We start from the raw sequence: 22,678 nt of genomic DNA on the forward strand, positions 1-22,678 counted from the left end.
GCATTTGAATGGCAGCGCCCATTTCCCTGAGGGGGCCTAGACCCCTCAAATATTTTTAAATCAATCTATATTTTTGGCAGTTATGCATAGTTTCTGGCCCTGATTTATAAATCTGGATCAGATTCTATAGGGTCCGAACTCACCCAAATGATCTGCATCCATATCCACATCTAGAGTGGTTGGGGAAGCCCAGCCAGATGGGTGGGATATAAATAAATTATTATTATTATTATTATTATTATTATTATTATTATTATTATTATTATTATCATTACCCAGAAAATACAGTTCCCCAGTCTGTAGGTGGTCAAGAATAAGAAACCAACACAGAGGAGACACAAATGTATTCAAAGATCAAGATCAGGTGAATGATATCCCAGGACTTTTCAAGCTCTAAGATATGGGGACACACACACACACACACACACACACACACACACACTATTTTCTCCCCCTTATTAGGCTTTCCTTGTTGTTCAGGTCGGACTTCAGCACAATGATGTAGCATTTAGGGAAAAAGATGCAACCCAGTAACCCAGCACTGGAGGACAAGATGGAGAAGACCTCCACGGCTACCATGTATTTCCCTTTGGTGCTCAGGTAGGTTGGAACAAAGGTCAGCCAAACACTGCAGAAAACCAACATGCTAAATGTGATAAATTTGGCCTCATTAAAACTGTCAGGTAACTTTCTGGCTAGGAAAGCCACAAGGAAACTCACCACGGCCAGAAAACCCATATAACCCAAAGCACAATAAAACATGGTAGCTGAACCCTCGTTGCATTCAAGGATGATTTCAGTCTTCAGTGACTGCATGTCTGTATCTGGGAATGGAGGGGAAGCACTTAGCCAAAGGGTACAAATGCCAGCTTGAACGAAAGAGCAGGAAAAGACCACACAATTGGCCAGCCCCTTCCCCACCCATCTCCTCATTCTGGATCCTGGCTTGGTTGCCATGAATGCTAGAACCACGGTGATGGTTTTGGCCAGAATGCTGGAAAGGGCCACAGAGAAGACGATGCTGAAAGTCATTTGTCGGAAGAGGCAGGTCCCTTTTCCAGGCTGACCAATGAAGAGCAAGGAGCAGAGGAAGCAGAGAAGGAGGGAGAGGAGGAGGAGGTAGGTGAGGCTGCGGTTGTTGGCTTTGACGATGGGAGTGTCCTTGTGCTTCACAAAAGTCGCCAGCACAAAGGTGGTGATCAGAGAGAAAGCCAGAGCGGAGACAGCTAAGCTGAGCCCTAACTTTTCTTGGTAGGAGAGGAAGCTCAGACCCCTTGGAATACACCCTGTTTTGTCCTGGTTTGGGTAGTTTTCTTCTGCGCACTTGACACAGGTATCCATATCTGGAGGGTGGAGGGGGAGAAGAAGGAACAAAAAAAATGTCACGATGATGACCTACATCCCCTGAAAGAATCAGTTATGGCAGGCAGTGAAATTCCTCTACTCCCTCTGCATTTTCCTTTCGTTTCCTTTTCCTTGGGTTTCCTTTGCTCTGGGCTGTTGTTGGGGGATTGTGCACACATGGGGGGCAGATGGTTGGTGGGAGGACCCTGAGTGAGAGACAGGGAAGGGAAAACCTCCCAGTGCGAGGGACTGGGAAAACGAAAGCTCCCAGGTGAGAATTAGAGGAGTGCACCACTTTCTGTGTGAGACCAGAGTCAAAAGCAGCTTTGGAGGGAGGACTCTGCGTTCTATCTCTATCTCTCTGTTTTTATGTAGAGCGGCTTATTTTGTCTTATTGTACAGTGGTACCTCGGTTTATGAACTTAATCCGTTCTGGAAGTCCATTCTTCAACCGAAACCGTTCTCAAACCGAGGCGCGCTTTCCCTAATAAGGCCTCCTGCCACCGGTGCCCTTCCACCATTCGACTTCCGTTCTTAGTCCGAGGTAAAGTTCACAAACCGGGACATTACTTCCGGTTTTGCGGAGTTCGTAAACCGAATCATTCGTAAACAGGACTGTTCTAAAACTGAGGTACCACTGTATTGTTAAAAAGCTTTGCTAAAATCCCGTTTTTAAAAGAAATGAAAGTGCTTTTGTGTTCTTGCAGTTCTTTGACCAACCATAGGACACTCGTGATTTCACTGAGAAAGTTTGGAGGATGCTGAACTGGTCTACTAGATAGTTTTTCCATGATATAGTAAATTCTGCTCTCATTGAAAACCATGAATACACTAGGCTGTTGTCCTATTCCAATACTTTATTATTATTATTATTATTATTATTATTATTATTATTATTATTATTATTTTGTGGCTGTTCCTGTTGTTGTTGAAAGTTACCATAAACTGAACTTTATTCCAAAGAGGAAAGTTTGGTGAAATTTCTGTGAGTGTTGTGCAGGACTTTTGTTGCACTTATTATTTTTCTGGTTGCTGGGGTTTTTAGATGTTCTTTCCTTTATTCTACAAGCCTTCCCACATACCCCTGCTTCCTGCATACCCCATTATACCCTCAGCTGAGCTTTATTTGAGATACCCTATGATTCACCTGACAACTGTTCATTTTGACTCAAATATTTTTACTTCCAAAGAAACCAGAGCTGAAATACATTTCTTAAGGTAAAAGGAAGAACTTGTTTTTAGCATACAACCGGTTAACATTTTCAACATTTTCAAGCACTTGGTGTTCAAACTTCAATTAAAGCCAGGAGAAGATGTCATGACAAAACATCTTTTCAGATAAGGAACTGAGAGCAACAAGGGAGACTGAAGGAAACGGTAGAAATATTTAATGAACTTAAAAGAAGACCTATACACCCGAGACCCATGGCCATGGAAGGTGGGAACTAGCATCATAGTCTCTCTTCCAGGATTTTCCTATGATTTATTGGGGTAAACACTAACAAATTCTTTTCGATTGCCAAGTATAATTTGTTAAATGTGTTCTTTGCAGTTCTGGTACATTTTATTCCTAAGGCATGGACCACATGACAGCCCCACATTTTCTTGAATTCCAATAAAGAAAGAAGACAGGACAAATTGTGCAATAAAGATAGGTGGAGTTGAAATTAATGTGAAAATCTACAAATGAATTACCATAATTCCCATTGTTCTCCTTGGGAACCAAGTACAACCAACTTAGCCTGGATGCAACCCACCCATCTAAGATCTAGAAATACCAAGAGCAGGATTAGGGTCATCTAGCCACACAAACCTGTTTGTGCCTTGAGGACTCCAATGCTCCTTAGCTTTGGAAGACTACTGGCCTTTTGCAAATGCTCAGTCATTTGACAAAAGACATTGCTGATGTGTGTGCTTTTAAAGATACATTTTATTCTCATTTCTCCCAGTTAGCTCAATGTAGCATATATTATTGCCCTCATTTGATCACGAAAACCCATTTAAGGTGGTTAGACTGAGAGACAGTAACTGACATAAGGTCACAGTGCTCTCTTTTTGAAACTATTGGAGAAAAGAATGTTACTTGTTTGATCTCTTCAAAATATGTATTGCAAAATATATTGAAAGGAATACACTATTTTCAAAGGAGGAAATAGCAAACATGTCATATTAAATACACGCCCAGAAGGTCGGCGGTTCAAATCCCCACAACAGAGTGAGCTCCCGTTGCTCAGTCCCTGCTCCTGCCAACCTAGCAGTTCGAAAGCACATCAAAGTGCAAGTAGATAAATAGGGACCGCTTCAGCGGGAAGGTAAATGGTGTTTTCGTGCGCTGCTCTGGTTCGCCAGAAGCGGCTTAGTCATGCTGGCCACATGACCCAGAAGCTGTACACCGGCTCCCTCGGCCAATAAAGCGAGATGAGTGCCACAACCCCAGAGTCGTCTGCAACTGGACCTAATGGTCAGGGGTCCCTTTACCTTTACTTATTTCTCTGTACATATTGCCTCCTACCCAGTGCCCTTTTTTCAGGGGGTACTGAAGGGTACACAGTGCCGGTACCTCTTTCAGCTGTTGTTAAAAAGTGTGGCACATATGCAACAACTTCATATTGAGAACTGTCACCTATTTTTCTAGAAAAAAAGCACTGCTCCTACCCTTCCGGTTCGAGATCGTCCCTTCTGGACATGGAACACAATCATAGCAGCAGAATTTCTCTCCCTCCTTCTTTTTCCTGCTGTAGCCAGGATAGCAGTTGTCATTGCACACAGAAACTGGCAGCATCTGCACCAAAACAAGAAAGGAAGATTAGCAAGAGGATATTATCCGTCATTTGACTGTTGCATGATTAGGATTATGTGCTGAGGATGGTGACTGAGCATGGAGCAGCCAGCTGTTCCTCCACATGTGGTAGGGAGTGAAATCTGGAAGCTCCTAGTCATGAACTGGCACATGGGTGGAGGATACAGATTCAGTCGTTCTGACTCAAGGAATGAGGCAGTTGAGCAGCTCAGCAGCTGTATCCATGACTGAGCAGCCCTTTTTAGGATCCACTCTGCTCACCCCGTAAAGGGGGGGGGCTAGAAAAGGTGCCCTAAACATAGTCTGCCTCCCTTTTCCGCTGATGGATTACCGCGCCCAGTGGGGTCACCACCTAGTGGTCGTAAAAGACAATTGAAATTTGGAACATGGAATATATGGACTTTGTCAGATAACACAGACAGCGAGCATCCTGAATGCAGAACTGCCATCATTGCAAGAGAGCTGTGATGTTTTAACATCGATATTGCAGCGCTTCAAGAGACTCGAAGAGCAGGCGAGGGACAACTGAAGGAAGAAAAAGGAGGCTACACATTCTTCTGGAAAGGTCTATCTGAACAAGAACATCGAATACATGGGGTAGGCTTCGCTATCAAAAATGACCTTGTGAAGCTCCTGTCAGAAGTCCCTACCGGCATTTATGAGCAGACTCTCAACCCTTCGAATAAAGCTCTCCAAAAACCAACAGGCTACTATTATAAGCACTTATGCACCAACACTGGATGCCGATGAAGACATTAAAGAAAATTTTTACTCTCAGCTGGATACCGTCCTATCAGAGACACTGAAGGAAGATAAAAATTATCCTCCTGGGTGAATTTAATGCAAGAGTTGGGTGAGATTTTGATCTGTGGCCTAGGACTATTGGGAAAGTAGGAGTTGGCAACAGCAACCAGAATGGAATCTTACTTTTGCCGATATGTGCAGCACACAACCTTGTTATCACCAACACACTCTTTTGACAGAAAAATAAATTTAAAACTTCATGGAGGCATCCTTGGTCAAACCACTGGCACCTCTTAGACTATGTTATTGTCCGTGCTAAAGATCTACCTGCCAAAGCAGTCAGTCCACGTTTTGCATCTATACTAGGGGAAACTGAGGAAAGGGGTGGGTTTGGGGTTTTTTTTACAATAAAAAAATATTTTTGGTAATAGGGAAATATTCCCCAACTGAACCATGTTGCTTCTCTCCAGAGAGAGTTTAAATAGAACAAATTCAACTGAATTGATAAGGCCCGAAGTTTAGCAAAGTTCTTTTATTGACCCCTAATGAGAATTAAAGATGGGTGGATTAAGGTGGTACTTCCTCAGTATCTTGCTCACTTTGGGTTGGGTTGTGCCAGGGGGGTATTGTTTTTGTTTGTTACTTTTGTATTACTAGTGAAGGGCAGTATAGAAATGTTGTTGTTGTTGTTTAGTCATTTAGTCGTGTCCGACCCTTCGTGACCCCATGGACCATTGCACGCCAGGCACTCCTGTCTTGCACTGCCTCCCGCAGTTTGGTCAAACTCATGTTCGTAGCTTCGAGAACACTGTCCAACCATCTTGTCCTCTGTCGTCCCCTTCTCCTAGTGCCCTCCATCTTTCCCAACATCAGGGTCTTTTCCAAGGATTCTTCTCTTCTCATGAGGTGGCCAAAGTATTGGAGCCTCAGCTTCACGATCTGTCCTTCCAGGGAGCACTCAGGGCTGATTTCCTTAAGAATGGATAGGTTTGATCTTCTTGCAGTCCATGGGACTCTCAAGAGTCTCCTCCAGCACCAGAATTCAAAAGCATCAATTCTTCGGCGATCAGCCTTCTTTATGGTCCAGCTCTCACTTCCATACATCACTACTTTGAAAACCATAGCTTTAACTATACGGACCTTTGTAGGCAAGGTGATGTCTCTGCTTTTTAAGATGCTGTCTAGGTTTGTCATTGCTTTTCTCCCAAGAAGCAGGCGTCTTTTAATTTTGTGACTGCTGTCACCATCTGCAGTGATCAAGGAGCCCAAGAAAGTAAAATCTCTCACTGCCTCCATTTCTTCCCCTTCATCTTTTTAAATTTTTAATAGTTCAGCTGGAATATCATCACTTCCACTGGCCTTGTTATTAGCAGTGCTTTCTAAGGCCCATTTGACTTCACTCTCCAAGATGTCTGGCTCAAGGTCAGCAACCACACTACCTGGGGTGTACGAGACCTCCATATCTTTCTGGTATAATTCCTCTGTGTATTCTAGCCACCTCTTCTTGATGTCTTCTGCTTCTGTTAGGTCCTTACCACTTTTGTCCTTTATTATGGTAATCTTTGTACAAAATGTTCCTTTCATATCTCCAATTTTCTTGAACAGATCTCTGGTTTTCCCCATTCTATTGTTTTCCTCTATTTCTTTGCATTGCTCATTTAAGAAGACCCTATTGTCTCTCCTTGCTGTTTTTTTGGAAATCTGCATTTAGTTTCCTGTATCTTTCCCTATCTCCCTTGCATTTTGCTTGCCTCCTCTCCTCCGCTATTTGTAAGGCCTCGTTGGACAGCCATTTTGCTTTCTTGCATTTCCTTTTCCTTGGGATGGTTTTCGTTGCTGCCTCCTGTATAATGTTACGAGCCTCCATCCATAGTTCTTCAGGCACTCTGTCCACCAAATCTAAATCCTTAAACCTGTTCCTCACTTCCACTGTGTATTCATAAGGGATTTGATTCAGATTGTATCTTACTGGCCCAGTGGTTTTTCCTACTTTCTTCAGTTTAAGCTGGAATTTTGCTATAAGAAGCTGATGATCTGAGTTACAGTCAGCTCCAGGTCTTGTTTTTGCTGACTGTATAGAGCTTCTCCATCTTTGGCTGCAGAGAATATAATCAATCTGATTTCAATGCTGCCCATTTGTAGAGTCGTCTCTTGTGTTGTTGGAAGAGAGTGTTTGTGTTTGTGATGACCAGCTTGTTCTCTTGACAGAACTCTATTAGCCTTTGCCCTGCTTCATTTTGAACTCCAAGGCCAAACTTGCCAGTTGTTCCTTTTGTCTCTTTATTCCCTACTTTAGCATTCCAATCCCCTGTAATGAGAAGAACATCCTTCTTTGGTGTCATTTCTAGAAGGTGTTGTAGGTCTTCATAGAATTGGTCAATTTCACTTTCTTCAGCTCCGGTAGTTGGTGCATAAACTTGGATTACTGTGATGTTAAAAATGTAACAAATAATAATTCCTGGGGAGAAAATGCCAGGATGGAGGGTGTGTGTGTGTGTGTGTGTGTGTGTGGCCATGGAGGTGCTTCTCTTCATCCCTCAGGTTTCATCCCAAGTCATCCTTTCCATGACCCTCCTCCCACCAGCCCTGCTCTGCACCTCCTCAAGCTCTTCTGATTGGCTAGAATGTGCCCCTGAACAGCGATCATCCATTTTGCTTGCCTCTGTGGAGAATAGAGAAAAATGCTGGGATGTCTCCAGAAGCCTCTGTGTTTGGAATCTTTGGAATGTAGCTGTAAGGGGGAAGGCTTATAGGGAACAGCCCCCCTCATCAGGTCAAGTTCCTCTCAGAGCAGTAAGTCCAGCAGCAGATCAGATTACAGGAGTCAGGAAGCAGAGAGGGGGAGACAAGGCTCTAGCAGCGTCAAACAGCCTCCACACCGAGTGGAGGGGGAGGAAGGGACTGGAGAGCAGTCAGAGGAACGGCCCTTTCCTCCAACGCCTGATTTGAGGCGTACGGCACCCCGTAGGACAAGGGGGAAGCGCTTTGGCGTTCCCAAGCTGTTGTGTTGGGCACGTAACAGAAAGAAGCCATTGCGAGGTTCTGACTCAGACTAAGCAGACATGATTTCCAGGCACTTTGCACTGTAAATAGAATGCACAATAAAAAACATCTTAAAGACAAGCAGATGTGGAGAGTTGTTACTCAAGAGTAGCCACAAGAAACTCTGACAGTAGCCTATTAAACAAAGGCAAGAGTCATCCCTGCTACTTCACCCTCTTTGGTCGCAGTCATATCCCTCTTTCCCACTCACCACCGACTGGCATATGATCCCTGAATGGTTTCCCCTAAGACGGGGGTCGGCAACCCGTGGCTCCGGAGCCGCATGCAGCTCTTTTACACCTTTGCCGCTGCTCCGGGGCGGATACTAACGCCACCGTCGCCTGCCGCCCTCCCACGGCGCCCCTGTGCGCCTTTCATTTGGTTTTCCCCCCGGCACGCGTGTGGATTCCTCTTTTTTTTTCTGAAGCTGCCGGGCTGGGGGGCGGGACCTGGGAGGAGGTGAGGGGCGGGCTAGGCTAGCATGGCGGTGCGTTATTGGCTGGCTGACGCTGACGCCCCTCCCTCCTAACTGGCCCGCCCCTCGCCTCCATGCCGGCTGCAGCTTCCTCTTTTATTTTTTCTCCTCCCGCCGTTGCCAGGCGAGGGGCGGGTTAGCGAGGCGCCACGCTAGTGGCTGACTGGCGTGACGCCCCTCCTCGCTGGCCCGCCCCTCACCCGACAATGCCGGGAAAAGAGAAAATTAAAAAGGAAGCACCGGCCGAGCGAGGAGCCCCGCCCAGCAGCCCTCCGGGCACAGAGCCTATGCCTGAGCCAGCAGGCACGGAGTGGCAGCCCTGCCTGCCAGGGCGTGCTGCCAAGCGCCAGGGCCGGAGACGGCTGGGCAAGCCAGCAAGCCTTGGGTGCCTGGTTCCTCAGCGGAGTCTCCTGGGTGCGTCGCCGCTGGGACAGGGAGAACTTAGCTGAGGAAAGGGAAGGTGTGTGTGGGTGTGGGTGAGTGAGTGAGAGACAGACAGACAGACAAACAGACTGTGAGGGAGAGGGGGGAGCCTTGCCCCCTTCTCTGTTTCTTCCCCTCCCTCCCATCCCTAGTCTGTACAAAGTGGGCCAATGCCATGTGGGGAATTGCTTGATAGGCATGGAGTGATCGGCCAATAGGGGTGTAAGGAGGGGAGGCCGAAGAGGGAGGCTGGTCAGGCTTTACCCCACCCTCTAAGAGGCATCATAGAATCATGGAATGGGGTGGAATTGGAAGGCATCCAGGGATCATCTAGTCCCCCAGCAATGCAGGAATCTCAACTAACGTATCCAAATGGTCCTCCAACCTTTGTTTCAAAGCCTTCCCGGAAGGAGAGTCCACCACCTGGGGGGGGGGGGGCAGGGCGCCAGAAGGTGATCTTGCCTAGGGCGTAAAAAACCCTAGCACCGGCCCTGCTAAGGAGGCCAACTGGCCTGGGCCAACAAGGCTTCGCCCCTTGTCCACCGGGCGCGCTCCGGCTTTTCTCGATCGCGAGGCACGCACTTTTGCCGGGCGACCTCCACTGCCGTGCGCCATCAACAGCATTTTAAAGAAGCGCAGGGCAGCGCATGACTCCGGCTTTCCGGCTGGCTTTCCCGAGGGGGCCAGCAGCGCGCGCGCCTCCAGTCTCACATTTCCACCACGTCTTCTTTCTTGGAAAGGGCTTTTGCGAGGCGAGCAGCTACTTGTGGAAAAATGTAACCGAAGGGGAGGAAGGAGGAGAAGAGCTGAGCGGGCGGTGGCGGGGTGTGTGTGGAGGAAAAGGAGGGACACACACACACACATGTCCCGGGCGCCCTCCGTCCTTTCCTTCCTTCCTTCCTTCCTTCCTTCCTTCCTTCCTTCCTTCCTTCCTTCGCCAGCCACTCAGTCTCTCCAAGGTACAGTCAGAGGGCGCTTTAGCCATGCCCACCCCCTGCAGTTGCTGCTGCTGCCACTCCAGCGCTGAGGAGGCTCCCGTTCCCCGGCCCCTGCTGCTGCTGCCGCTGCCACTGACAGACGCCCGGGGAAGCGGTGAGGAGACGGAGCCGCGCCACTGCCCCTCACCGCCTTCGTCCCTCCTTGGCATATAGCCCCCCCCCGGGGGGGGCTGGTGGCTTTTTTGTATGGTTGGACAAATCCATCTATTTCTGGTCTATACTAATTCTGCACAAGTCCATTCCATTAATCTGCCACCTATTTAAACAAGAACCCAAAAAACACACATTTTGAAATGTATATTCTTTTAAAAAGACATGTTTCTATAGATATTTTCGCTTTTTTAAATAGGCATTTTTAAACAGAGGGGTTTTTTTGGCCAGTAACTACATTTGAACATCTGAGAAGTCTAAAAGCCAGTAGATAATGATCCTAACCATGTTTCTCAGAAGTAAGTCCCACTGAATTATATAGCATTAAGGTAAGAAACCTTACCTTTTGAATTATGGTGCTGGAGGAGACTCTTGAGAGTCCCATGGACTGCAAGAAGATTAAACCTATCCATTCTTAAGGAAATCAGCCCTGAGTGCTCCCTGGAAGGACAGATCGTGAAGCTGAGGCTCCAATACTTTGGCCACCTCATGAGAAGAGAAGAATCCTTGGAAAAGACCCTGATGTTGGGAAAGATGGAGGGCACTAGGAGAAGGGGACGACAGAGGACAAGATGGTTGGACAGTGTTCTCGAAGCTACAAACATGAGTTTGACCAAACTGCGGGAGGCAGTGCAAGACAGGAGTGCCTGGCGTGCTATGGTCCATGGGGTCATGAAGAGTCGGACACGACTAAACGACTAAACAACAAGGTAAGAAACAATATATGCAGTGTTATATTTGTTTTAAATGTCGCAATGGTTTTGCGGCTCCCAGTTTGTTTGTTTTCTTTGGAAACGTGTCCAAGTGGCTCTTTTTGTCTTAAAGGTTGCAGACCCCTGCCCTAAGAGAATGTGGGCATAGGACTGAAAAAGATTCTGAGCTCCTGGTTTAATTGGCTTTATTAATAATCAGCATGACCATGAGTGAATATGGAAAATGGGTTACTAGAATCATGCCCAGAATATGGAAATATCTAGCAAATGGACATTCTCTCTGGCTACCGCACGCCAGAAATCAAGCAATTAAAAAAAAGATTATGTGGGATTTTACCAAAATTAAATCTGGAACACAATAAGGTACTTGCAAATTTTTTGAAACTGATCTCAATACCTGTCCTTCAGGCTTCAGCTCCCAGATACTGGTGCATTTTATTACACCTCCCATCACCCTTGATTATTGGCTAACCTGCCTGATGATGATGGGAGTTGTAGTCCAACAACCTTTGGGACCCAAGGTTGATTTCATGGCAATATCTGGTCTCACACACAGCTATGTCTCACCTGATTAAAGCTTTTATGCCACTCAATCTGATCATCATGAATAGTTAACTCTTTGCCGAAAGGAGCCTGAGGGTTCAGTTTCCCAACTTTGGCTCTAATCACTGAACCATTGGGGTAAATCCTCCAGTTTGTAACATCGAAACCTACAACTAATTCTGCATTTTCATTGAAGTGCACACTATCTCCAGCACTGTTATTGAAAACGATGCTCCGTAGAAAACGATGGACCTGGATTGAAGGATTGAAGGATAACACAAAAAAAGGACAACCATTTCACAAAGGCAGATATCAGGAGTTTTTTAAACTGCAGGTGTCAGAGGTGCAGAAACCTTTGGGTCCTCAGATGTTGTTGAACTACAACTTCTATAAACCACAATTGATTGAGCTGCAATTCAGCAACATATGGAGAACTGGGCACTCCCCACAACTAGCATAGGTGGGGGCTTCATCCATCTGACTGTCATGTCCTACTCTTGAATTGTACATGATATGGGATCATTTGATTTTTCTTTTCCTTTCACTGCCTCCATATGGGTGACAGATTATGAATTACAAACAATTCACTAGACGGCCATTGCTTATCCAAGTGGATTTGCAAAAAGAAACCGAAAGAAAACTGTTGCCTCATCGATAGCACCCCCAGGGTCCTGCTCCCGGGTCAACTTAAAATTCATTTTGCTACCAACTTTGTGTTCAACAAGCCTTCTATAGATTTGTGAGACCATGCCTCTAGCACACTCTGCACCTAAGATTATAAATTGTTCCCACATTGATCACACTGGCCTTTATAACTTGGTTTCCAATTCAGATATCATCCCATCTTTTACAACAAGAACCGGCTGCATGAGATCATTAAGGGAATTGGAGGGGTGATGGCTCTGGGGCGAACAGTACAGCTCTGGGTAACCACACCTTAAACACCTTAAACATAGTTATAGTAAAACTCAATTTAAATTTCTTTATTTCCGTTACCTGCCATGGTTCCACATTCTGAAATTCCGTTTTTCGTCTTACTTTCAATCTTCCATGCATGGATTTGAATTGGAATATAGCATTCAGAGCATGTGCAACAGCATAGATAGCATTGTAGACATTGTAGCTGTGGCCAGTCATTTTCATTTCAAACAAACTTCCAGGAAGACTCTCCAGATTCTCTTCCCCAGTGCAGATTTTATTCTCCTCTCCTTCCCACTCCTCGGACATTGTTAGCAAACAGTCAAAAGCCTGTTCCCAGAAGTCTTGAATAAAGCCATCTCTTTTGAACCACGAAGGTCTTACCATCTGAAGGAACTTTTGGAAACCCTCAGGCTGATTTGAGTGAACTGTGAAAGATATGGAACCATGGAAGATTTGTAAATCCCAATTCTTTTGAATAGAGAATGATGCAAAATCCCAGTGAGATGTAACAATCCAGACTTTGCCAAGAGGTGGCAATTCCATGAATGGTGCTGCAAAGAACAGCACTCTCAAAGCCTGAAAGGATGGCGGTTCTCCATAAACAAAAAATACATTGGCTTTCTCCTTGAAGACAGTTACATAGTGTTCTATGCGTTGTGAAACATATTCTATAATTTCATCCACATAATTCCATTTTGGTATTCTCATGATGAAGGCATAACAGATGCCATTTTCATCAAGCATTGGGGCCATTGTCTGTAAAAACTGGTCCCCTTTGTCGTCATCCACAGCACCAAGCCCAATCCAGGTCCATCCAAAATGCTGAAGTAGTATCACAACTCCTGTGTTTTGGTGGGCTTCCTTTGGGACCATCTGGTACAAAAAGGGGAATAAAGTGTTGGCATGTTGTATTGGCAAAAATGATCCATAGGTGAGCTGAAATAAAATGCATAAATATTATTAAAAAGTGATGTTAAATGAATCTATTCCAGTCGGCTTGTATGCTATTTTATATGTGGAATATCAGAATAACACCATCTGCAAGTAATTGCTTTGCTCAGTTTAAGTACCAGTCCTAGTCCTGACTTCCGGGACTGTAGAAAAGGGGGTCTCTGCTATGTGGCAGTCATTAAAATATCTGAAGTATTTAAAGATTCCTGGGGTTTTGCTTCAGGCGGTCATATGTTGCCATCATCTGTAACAGAAGATCTACAGGAATCAAGAATCATGTCAAAGGGGTGGATCCAGGCAAAAAAATAAAGAAAAGGGGGCTTTTGTGCACATTCTGTAAATCCGTTGTTTAATGCCAATGGAGGATACAGGGTATTGACAAATCATCACCTAAATATGCCAGGCAGACCACAGAGAGCTGGTACACATTCAGGCTCATGCAAGTAAGGTGTCAGATTGCTTTGTGTGCGAACATGCAAGCTCGATCCCAGCTCCCTCTTCTGCTCACTTTGAACACATTTTGTCACCATCCTGATCTGCCACCCTCAGTCTTCAAGGGGAATCAGGCATGAAAGCAGGACTTTCAGATTGTGAGAGAGGCTATTTGGGCTATTCGGGAGATCAGCTGAGTCCGATCTGTCAAGAGGCACTTCAGGTGGTCTTAGGACAGGAGTGGTTCCTCCAGATCAGGCATAGGCAAACTCCGGCCCGCCAGATGTTTTGGAACTACAATTCCCATCATCCCTAGCTAACAGGGCCAGTGGTCAGGGATGATGGGAATTGTAGTCTCAAAACACCTGGAGTTTGCCTATGCCTGCTCCAGATCCTCGGTTCTCCTGAGCTCCTCTGCAGGCCCCACATCTTTCCCTCCGAGGACGTTGCCCCTTTGTCTATGTCGGACAATGTTCATAGCATACAGCTCCCAACTAGTGATCAAAGTCATGGATGAAAATGTTGAACAGGACCCGGGAAAGGATAAAGCCCTGCTTAAAACTTGTTGATCAGCACAGTTTCCCAATGAACTGTCAATAAACCTGATAGCAGTATCATTATACCTGCATTTATCCAAAGGGTCACAGGCAGTTTTTCTAAAATCATGATGATCCCACCATTATGTGTCTCTCTATTCTCTCATGAACAGGCTTACCTGTGGAGTCTTGTACATTGCTGAAATGATGGCCACATTAGCAGAGATTTCGGAGATGCATCCTCCAATCAGAGCTATCACTTTGTTCTGGTTGTGACCCTGGAAGTTGGGGACAAACCTCTGTTGTGCAGAAAAGAGACTGAGGCTGCCCTTATAGGTCATTCTGGCAGTGTAGTAGCTGTTGAGGATGTGAAATCCCAGAGAGACGTTGGATAAAATGTCGGGATTTTCATTGATCTCTTGGACAGCAAATGCCAAGGCCAGGATGTGCTGGTAGTTCTTTGGCACCGAACTGCAATGGAAGTTGTTATACAGTTGTTATAGCTGTTGGTAAAGAACAGCTTTTGAATTATGGTGCTGGAGGAGACTCTTGAGAGTCCCATGGACTGCTAGAAGATCAAACCTATCCATTCTTAAGGAAATCAGCCCTGAGTGCTCCCTGGAAGGACAGATCGTGAAGCTGAGGCTCCAATACTTTGGCCACCTCATGAGAAGAGAAGAATCCTTGGAAAAGACCCTGATGTTGGGAAAGATTGAGGGCACTAGGAGAAGGGGACGACAGAGGACAAGATGGTTGGACAGTGTTCTCGAAGCTACGAACATGAGTTTGACCAAACTGCGGGAGGCAGTGCAAGACAGGAGTGCCTGGCGTGCTCCGGTCCATGGGGTCACGAAGAGTCGGACACGACTAAACGACTAAACAACAACAACAAAGAACAGTAACAGAAGCAACCAAAGGACATTAAGACTCTTCTTCTCTCATCTGCTTGTTTCCAAGATGGACTTGCAGTTTGAACCTCGGATAAGTCATTCCCTTTGCCAATCAACCGAGTATAAAAGTAAGATTTTCTTTACATGTTTTCACAATGTACATAAAATATTTTGTATAGTTTTAATCGTATTTCTCCTGGATCAGTATGTTTTTTCATTATTAGTTATTTAATGTATAACCTGCCTTTTGCCCCAGAGTTTTATATACCTAATTTTTCTCCCATTTTCTATCTTTATTCATCTTCCTAATCAGCCACATGATTACAATTTTCATTCTTTTATTGGCATTTCCCAAAATCACTTTGTTGTTGTTGTTTAGTTGTTTAGTCGTGTCCGACTCTTTGTGACCCCATGGACCAGAGCACGCCAGGCACTCCTGTCTTCCACTGCCTCCCGCAGTTTGGTCAGACTCATGTTCGTAGCTTCGAGAACACTGTCCAACCATCTTGTCTTCTGTCATCCCCTTCTCCTTGTGCCCTTGATCTTTCCCAACACCAGGGTCTTTTCCAGGGAGTCTTCTCGTGAGGTGGCCAAAGTATTGGAAAATCACTTTAATTCCTATTTATCATTGTTATAATCCTTTGCACTATTAATTTAGAACAAGCTTCCCTTAAATTCATAGCTAGAGAGAATCTATATGATTCCCCCATCCTAACTTTTCTCATGTCAACATGGGCAGACACTTTCCTATGTTCCACCCCCCCCCACCCCCATTTGATCATTATTTCCTTCCCCAGTTCAAGTTTAGTACTGTTTTTCAGGGATGATGTGTTTCCTACTTATTTTAGAAGGAAACTCTAAGAAGAGAAGTGATATAGAATGAGGCCCTTTTGCCGACTCTCTACTGACAATCTCGCTATTTCATTCTATACAGAGTTATTACTGAAAATCTCTATACCAATAGACACAATCAAACAATAACTGAGATAAAATTGCATTGTGTAACTAATAATGGATTATTTATTATCTGGATATATTATTGCAGCTGAAGAACATTTGCTACTTGGTGATAAAATGAGAGAAGAAAGCAAGAAGAAAATCAAACTTCAAGCCTTGTAATAATAGCAAGTGTATTATGTTTTACGTAGGACCAGCTTTAAATATCACACACAACCGTGCACGAACACACATCCCTATACTATTTTGCCTGTGCCTATTTATATATATTTAAATTTAAATGAACAAGACGAGGGGTCCAGGCTATATTTCCAAATGCATCTGGCCAACACATTCTCTCACCATCACAAATGCAGCTTGATGATCTGTTTGCTCCCAGCTTGACTCACGTTTATGTAGGAGCTAACCTTAACCTTTGATAAGCAACTTCATTGTGCATTTTGGGGGGCATTTCCACTGCCCCTTTGTTCCCTCTATTATTTCTGGTTTTGCTCATTTCTCTGGAGCAGAGTGCCTCAATTTACCAACACAATCACCAACCTAATTCCAATACAATGGACACCTTCCATACATTTCAAGAACACTTTTAAGAGAAAACTATGCTTTCTGCCGCCAATATGCCATGGAAGGCAATACAAGCCTAAATGTTCATGGGATGCCACTTTTCTCACTCCAAAAATGAACAAACACAATTGTTCCTGAAACATAAGTTCTCAGTAACTACGGTATACTTGGAACTTATTAATTAAGTAGCATGAGTGAGAGGGAGAGATGGTGCCTTACATTGGCTCATTAATCACAATCTGTGTCGGCTGTTTCAGGAAAGAGAGAAGATTATGGAGGAAGATGACCTGAGAAACAATCTCTCCAATGACCAGGTCTCCAGGATGGTAAAATTCATGAGGGATCGGGAGGGGATCCTCTTGTATGCTACAATTAATGGAATGTTTCTGGCCCACCACATGACACAGCAGGACAAGCAGAAGCATTGCAACCAGCACGATTCTGTTGGAAGAATATAGCCATGAACTGCAGGGTCCCATCTTTGCCTCTGCAGCATCACATACCACTTTCATCAGGATTGACTTCAACAACATCTAAAATAATTCTTTTTGTTGTAAAAATCCTCCTAGAGAGCAACAGTTATCCCAGCACTGGTGTATAAAGAGGAAAAAATGGTGCAACCTTGCAAATCAACTTCTCCAAAAGAAAGTGAGGTCAGTTATGATGAAGCAGTTTGCTTGGATATGCGTGTTAATTAAGAGCCATAGAATGAGGTCCAATTTTACACTGGTCAGAGATGAATGCCATAACAAACAGGGTGAAATGATCATAACAGGAATGATACAGAGTCCTGCCTAGACCCAAATCTAGTTCTAAATAATGTGAGATTTTTATAACTTCAGATGGTTGTTGATGTAGCCGAAGAGCTCTCGAAACACTTTGTGTTTTTCAGGATGAAAACCAGCAATTCTGCTAATGATGGTGAGGATTATCTGTTCCCCGGGGTGTTCCTTGCTTTGGAAGTTGCATCTTGCATGATGAACCTGTGAGGAGTCATCCTCCTGAATTGCAATCCTACAAATCTTATTATTTCTTTTGAAGAGTAATTAGTAGGCGGTGGCACTTAGCTCAGTAGGTCCAAACTGCACCTGCCTAGAACTGGAGGAAATTCATCTACACATCTCTGATATTGGGCATAACCCAGCAAGACTTCATTCCCCCCCCCCCGCCAAATGTGAAGGCCTAGAGCAGGCATCCCCTAACTTCAGCCCTCCAGATGTTTTGGACTACAATTCACATCTTCCCCGACCACTGGTCCTGTTAGCTAGGGATCTTGGGAGTTGTAGGCCAAAACATCTGGAGGGCCACAGTTTGGGGATGCCTGGCCTAGAGCTAAAGGCAGAATCACAGCCTAGGGAAATTCAAGGTTCATATCATGATTATGGATTCATCTCTTTAAATTGTTTGCCCCATTCATTGTTATCTGCGTATTGTGTTAATATCAAAAGTATTTGCTTAGGCAGTATTATCAACATGAATGTCATGACATAAGAGCATAAAACTGTCAAATGATTAGAATTATTTGTTGAGGAGAGTACGCAAGGGCCAGTTGGGTCCATGGGCATTTCTCACACCCGAGTCACTTGTTCCAGGTTTCCTCTACATATTATGGCCTTCTCTCCTTCTGTCACATTTCAGTACAGCTTAGAGCACTTCATTCAGGTTACTTATGCTTTGGGGGCAAAAAGTGTAAATAATTGATAAATGTCCTGCTTGCAATAAATTCAAATTAAGAGAACAATTGTTTCATACTTACTAAAGATAATGAATGAACAACTACATTTTCTGCATAAAGCAACACTGAAATTTTTGATGGACAGTTGAGTTTTACTGAGTTCAAGGGAACTTGTAGTAAGTGCGCTTCAGATTTCAGCTTAAATGTTTAAGCTGTAAAACGCAAGTTCTGTTAGGATCTCTATTGCATAATGCATAATGAGAGTCAGTGTAAATTGCGTCCTCCTGGAATATTCAATAAACAGTTTCCATTCTACATTAAACAGTTTATCATCTTGACTTCTTATTCTTCCAGTAAGTTTTGCCATTTTTGAGTAGTTAGTCAAGACAATTTCTTCTTTCCATCTTTGAGTAAAAATCACTCGTGTGGCAGTGGTTGCATAGATAAATGATTTTTTATATTGTCTAGGTATATTGTCCACCACATAGGGGAAAAGGTACCTTCTTTATCTTTACATTTCCAAGAGGTATTTAATTCAGATTTATAAATTTTTGCTAATATGATGGGTGTCAAATAACATCTATAGATCATTTTCATATACTGTAGTTTTTCCTCAAACCAACGCTTGCTGTAGACTTCAGATCTATATTCCACAACCGCTCCCATGTCAACATGGGAGAAAGGGAGAAAGGACTGTTTCACTTTAGCTGCAGCAGCATCTTTTTACTGCCCTCTCTCCAATGTGAAGGAAAAGCAAAATTACCTCCCTGCAAGCAGGAAATTGGGGCAATGGCTTGGCCTGCAGACAAGTGGCATCCAAACTGGGAGGAGGTCAATTGATGCAGCAAGACAGAAGGCAGAGTTTGGCCAAGGGGCAGTACAGGAGTGCCGTCAGGGCAAGACTTTGGGGCTAAAGACCAGGGCCCCAGTCAGCAGAAGGAGGAGGAGACCCCTGTCATCTGGAAGCAGGTGAGGCGCTACCAGGACCGCCTCAAGGAGGGAAGGAGGATACAAGTCTGTCTCACATTGCCCAAGTGGGGCGAGAAGGGGCTCCTGAGCAGCGATCCTTGGGACAAGCAAAGTAGCCTGTCAGTTTTGTTTTCAGTGTACATGCTGTCAATTACCGGGGTCCGGGGCGGGGGGTGGCGGCGACACAATGTCCTCTGCCATGCTACCTGATAAACTGCAAATATGGTACTCACAGGTACGTGATCCACTGAGTCAACCATTCATCCTATTATTTAATGTAAACTACTTAGCTGCTTGTTTAAGGGAGTTGCCTTATACTAAGTACATTGGTCAATCTTGTTTAGTATTGTCTACACTGACTGGCAGCAGCTTTCCAGAGATAGTATGACCTATAGCTATGGGAGAAAGAAATTTAAGCAAGGTGCCTGTCTGGAATCAGGGAAGCGGGAGCAATTTCAGAAGTGCACTTCAAAATATAGGGGAAGGGGATCTATTGCCTTTCTAATAAGGTGGGGGGGGAGAGAGATTCAGGTTTTTACTACAGAAATTATGAGAGGTGGCTTAAGTAAACAGAAAATTCTAGAGCAGCAGAAATTCTGGACAGTGTCCAAAGAGATGTTTGTGTGATTCTCTACAATTATGACCAGCAAATGTGAATAAGACCCACAAGGGATCTTTTACACAGAGGGGTGAAATCATTTTTGAGGGAAACCTATTGAGAATGGGGGTTGGGTTTTGTCAGGAAAGTAGACTCCTCTTTGAAAAGGGTTTATGTTTTTAAATGTGCGTGTGGAGGGGAGCTATATTTCCGGGTGCTGGAGGGGTGTTCTTTTTTTGGGTGGGGGGCTGGGTGTCTCCTAGTGGGAAAAGGTGTTCCTTGGAAATGGAATCAGATAATTTCCGGGGTGCTCAGAGAGGACGAATGAGGGTGGTGCCTAGCTAGTATTTGCAATTTAAACAGGGTTTTTTTTTTTGCAAATTCCACAACTCTTAAATCTCCTTGAAATCAAATAAAGAGAATGCTCAAGGCAGCACCACTGAAATCAACAAGACATTTGAAAGACTTAACTTTGGGCTGGATTACACATATTTCATTTGCCCCACCCCATTTATTTTAAATGAGAAGTTGCTTTTGTATGTATTCACGCTTGCTAGTGTTTCGAAGACTAATCTGAGGTTAAACTAGAAGGCACAATGGCAGCCTAACACAGGGATATCACTTTTTTGCATCTGCCTCCTTGAAGTTTAGGGGGAAACTACCGGTAACATGTCGCTGCCTTATTCACAAGATCAGCTAAGCTGCCTACCACCCTGGGTTTCCAGTTTTTTGCCATGATGCTCCCTAGATCCACTTTCAAACAAATACAACAGTGGGAATTTACAGTCTGTGGGGGGGGGGGGAGCTAAAGCTTTAGCGATTCAGAAACAACGAGGTAAAGACGGTATACTGAGAGGTGCTGTGAAGCCTGCCCTGGGAAATGCCCTCTCAATAGAGAAACAACTGCACGACTTTTAGAAGGCAGCCCTGTATAGCAAAGTTTTTGATGTTTGATGTTTCATTGTGTATACAGGTATTTTCCTGGGGCATCCCAGTCAGATGGGCAGCACAGAAATAATAAAATTACCATCATTGCTTTTATATTAAAGGGTAGGGAAAGCAAAGTGACGGGGCGCTCTCGATGTTTCGCTCTTTGGCTGGCATCGAGCAGCAGCCTCCTCATCTCAGGGTCGTGGGTTCGAATCCCACTGCTGAGCAAAAGATTCCTGCAGTGCAGGGGCAGGGGGTCGGACTAGATGACCCTCGTGGGGGTCTCTTCCACATCCAGCTCGGGAGAACGGACTTAGCAGTGCGTCTTTACGCACGAGTCGCCAAATGTTTCTCCCGAGCTCCATTGGGGGGGGGGGGAGAGACCTATCCCCAGACATGGGTCTACTCTACAGGATTGCGACCTAAATCCTGCTTTAGAAGCAAGGATCTTGAAAGTTTGCGCGTGAGGCAAACAGAGAAAACTCCCCCGCCCGGGAATCTGTACTTTTTCCTGGTCTTTCGAGGACGAGGTTGGATATTGGAGATGTTCGTGGCGAGGGGGGCAGAGAGAAGAGCCTTAAAGGAGAACCCCCCCTCCTGACACAGAAGCCCCTCCAGCGGTGGTTGCGGGGGGGAGGGGAGCGCCCATCGCGGTGGAATGGGGTCCACCCACAGTGGGCTTCGCAGAGCCTCAGCAAGAATCATAGAATCATAGAGTTGGAAGAGACCACAAGGGCCATCCAGTCCAACCCCCTGCCAAGCAGGAAACACCACCAAAGCATTCTTGACATATGCCTGTCAAGCCTCTGCTTAAAGACCTCCAAAGAAGGAGACTCCACCACACGCCTTGGTAGCAAATTCCACTGCCGAACAGTTCTTACTGTCAGGAAGTTCTTCCTAATGTTTAGGTGGAATCTTCTTTCTTGTACAGTAGTTTGAATCCATTGAATCCATTGTCCGCTTCTCTGGAGCAGCAGAAAACAACCTTTCTCCCTCCTCTATATGACATCCTTTTATATATTTGAACATGGCTATCATATCACCCCTTAACCTTCTCTTCTCCAGGCTAAACATGCCCAGCTCCCTAAGCCGTTCCTCATAAGGCATCATTTCCAGGCCTTTGACCATTTTGGTTGCCCTCTTCTGGACACGTTCCAGTTTGTCAGTATCCTTCTTGAACTGTGGTGCCCAGAACTGGACACAGCACTCCAGGTGACGTCTGACCAGAGCAGAATACAGTGTTACTATTACTTCCCTTGATCTAGATGCTATACTCCTATTGATGCAGCCCAGAATTGCATTGGCTTTTTTAGCTGCTGCATCACACTGTTGACTCATGTCAAGTTTGTGGTCTACCAAGACTCCTAGATTCTTTTCACATGTACTGCTCTCAAGCCAGGTGTCTCCCATCCTGTATTTGTGCCTTTCATTTTTTTTGCCCAAGTGAAGTACTTTACATTTCTCCTTGCTAAAATTCATCTTGTTTGCTTTGGCCCAGTTGTCTAATCTGTTAAGGTCATTTTGAAGTGTGATCCTGTCCTCTGGGGTATTAGCCACCCCTCCCAATTTGGTTTCGTCTGCAAACTTGCTCAGGATGCCCTCAAGCCCATCATCCAAGTCATTGATAAAGATGTTGAGGAGGGAGGAAGAAGACAAGAGAGACAAGTGGGAAGGAGGATATTATTTCCGGTGCCCCGACATGCGGACATGGGCAGCCCGGCACCGGAAGTCGCATATGCGCAGAAGCGACTTCCGGTGCCGCGCTGCTGGGTGAGGCTGCTCTGATCCCTTATTTTCCAATCCGGAAGTTGACAGCTATGGTGAAAGGCATCTCAAATCCTGATGCCAGTGTCAGAGGCCAGGCCTGCATTCTGTTATACAGGCTTTCTCATCTCAAACCAACCATGCATCTGCCATAAAAGTATAAAATCTTAAGACATAAAGACATAAAGCCTCGGTTTCATGAACATCAATTATATGCAATAAAACCACAGTCGCAGTGAAGTCATTAACTAAACACATA

At 44.9% G+C, this 22,678-nt stretch overlaps 1 protein-coding gene and 1 long non-coding RNA gene across 2 annotated transcripts; one reads left to right on the forward strand and one right to left on the reverse strand.

The window, feature by feature from the left end:
* Window positions 1-441: 441 nt before the first annotated feature.
* LOC118092896 (vomeronasal type-2 receptor 26-like) lies at window positions 442-19,328 on the reverse strand. Its single transcript, XM_088657279.1, has 8 exons — window positions 19,283-19,328; window positions 17,668-17,709; window positions 16,703-16,928; window positions 14,252-14,543; window positions 12,229-13,089; window positions 11,257-11,484; window positions 4,000-4,126; window positions 442-1,343 (listed from the first exon to the last, which is right to left on the reverse strand). The coding sequence occupies exons 1-8, from the start codon at window positions 19,326-19,328 to the stop codon at window positions 442-444; spliced, it is 2,724 nt and encodes a 907-aa protein (XP_088513405.1).
* LOC148683738 (uncharacterized) lies at window positions 8,693-10,814 on the forward strand. The gene is made up of 3 exons (XR_015946792.1): window positions 8,693-8,865; window positions 10,176-10,305; window positions 10,687-10,814. It is a non-coding gene; the product is annotated as an uncharacterized LOC148683738 (long non-coding RNA).
* Window positions 19,329-22,678: the final 3,350 nt, after the last annotated feature.

The sequence above is a fragment of the Zootoca vivipara genome, chromosome 13, assembly GCF_965207765.1.
Source record: "Zootoca vivipara chromosome 13, rZooViv2.hap1.1, whole genome shotgun sequence".
NCBI classification, from domain to species: Eukaryota; Metazoa; Chordata; class Lepidosauria; order Squamata; family Lacertidae; genus Zootoca; species Zootoca vivipara.

Excerpts from the sequence above, each read along its gene's own strand:
- LOC118092896 (XM_088657279.1), bottom strand. The coding sequence starts at position 19,328 with ATGGCAGAGGACATTGTGTCGCCGCCACCCCCCGCCCCGGACCCCG. Across the intron at positions 17,710-19,282 it reads ACCCCCCGCCCCGGACCCCG|TCCAAAACATCTGGAGGGCT; the intron begins GTAATTGACAGC and ends TGTGAATTGTAG. Across the intron at positions 13,090-14,251 it reads CAATGTACAAGACTCCACAG|CTCACCTATGGATCATTTTT; the intron begins GTAAGCCTGTTC and ends ATTTTATTTCAG.